The sequence below is a fragment of the Eimeria tenella genome, genomic scaffold (assembly GCF_000499545.2).
Source record: "Eimeria tenella Houghton genomic scaffold, Eth_scaff4188, whole genome shotgun sequence".
Classification (NCBI taxonomy): domain Eukaryota; phylum Apicomplexa; class Conoidasida; order Eucoccidiorida; family Eimeriidae; genus Eimeria; species Eimeria tenella.
In genome coordinates, this window is record NW_013543354.1 from 342 (window position 1) to 963 (window position 622).

The window sequence follows — 622 nt, forward strand, 5'->3', positions numbered from 1 at the left end:
CAAGAGGGCCAGGCAGCTAGCTAGCTACCTAGCGAAGTAGCTAGCTAGCTAGCTAGCTAGCTAGCTGAAGGGCCAGCAGCTAGCTAAAAATTAGTTTTGTGTCCCTCTGTGGGTATTTGCAGTTTACGAATCTGGTCGCGCTGTCCCTCAACTTTGTACCGACACTTCAAGTGAGCGTTCAGGCAGCAGCAGCAGCAGCAACAGCAGCAGCAGCAGCAGCGACAGCAAGTGCAGCAATTGTTGTCCGTGCGTTTTTCAGATTTTGACATACTGGGCGAACACAAATGAAGTATTGCGAAAAGAAAAAGAAAGGAGGGAAAACTAGAGCAGCAGCGGGAGTCAGTCCGCTTGCTGCTGCTGGAGCTGCCGGTCATGCTGCTGCAGCTGCTGCTGGTCTTGCTGCTGCTGCTGCTGCTGCTGCATTTGACGCTTGACGCGAAGGTACTGCGCCGGAGTCGGGGGCTCTTCACAAAATGCCAGCAGCGGGGCTGTTGCCGCTGCTGCAGTTGAGGCCAGAGTGGCTTCGGAAGCAGAAAGGGCCCGAATGACGTCGGCGTACAGCCGCAGCAAGAACTGCAGCAGCAGCAGCAGCAGCAGCAGAAGGGGCGGGCGGAATTCCTGC

At 56.1% G+C, this 622-nt stretch overlaps 1 protein-coding gene across 1 annotated transcript in view; it reads right to left on the reverse strand.

The window, feature by feature from the left end:
- Positions 1 to 339: 339 nt before the first annotated feature.
- The window catches only part of ETH_00043250 (uncharacterized protein), a gene marked incomplete at both ends in the record, with an annotated part of 1,658 nt that continues 1,375 nt past the window's right edge, over positions 340 to 622 (reverse strand). Inside the window, one exon of the mRNA XM_013376899.1 lies at positions 340 to 573. Coding sequence (XP_013232353.1) covers positions 340 to 573 — 234 coding nt within the window. The remainder of the gene's footprint in view (positions 574 to 622) is intronic.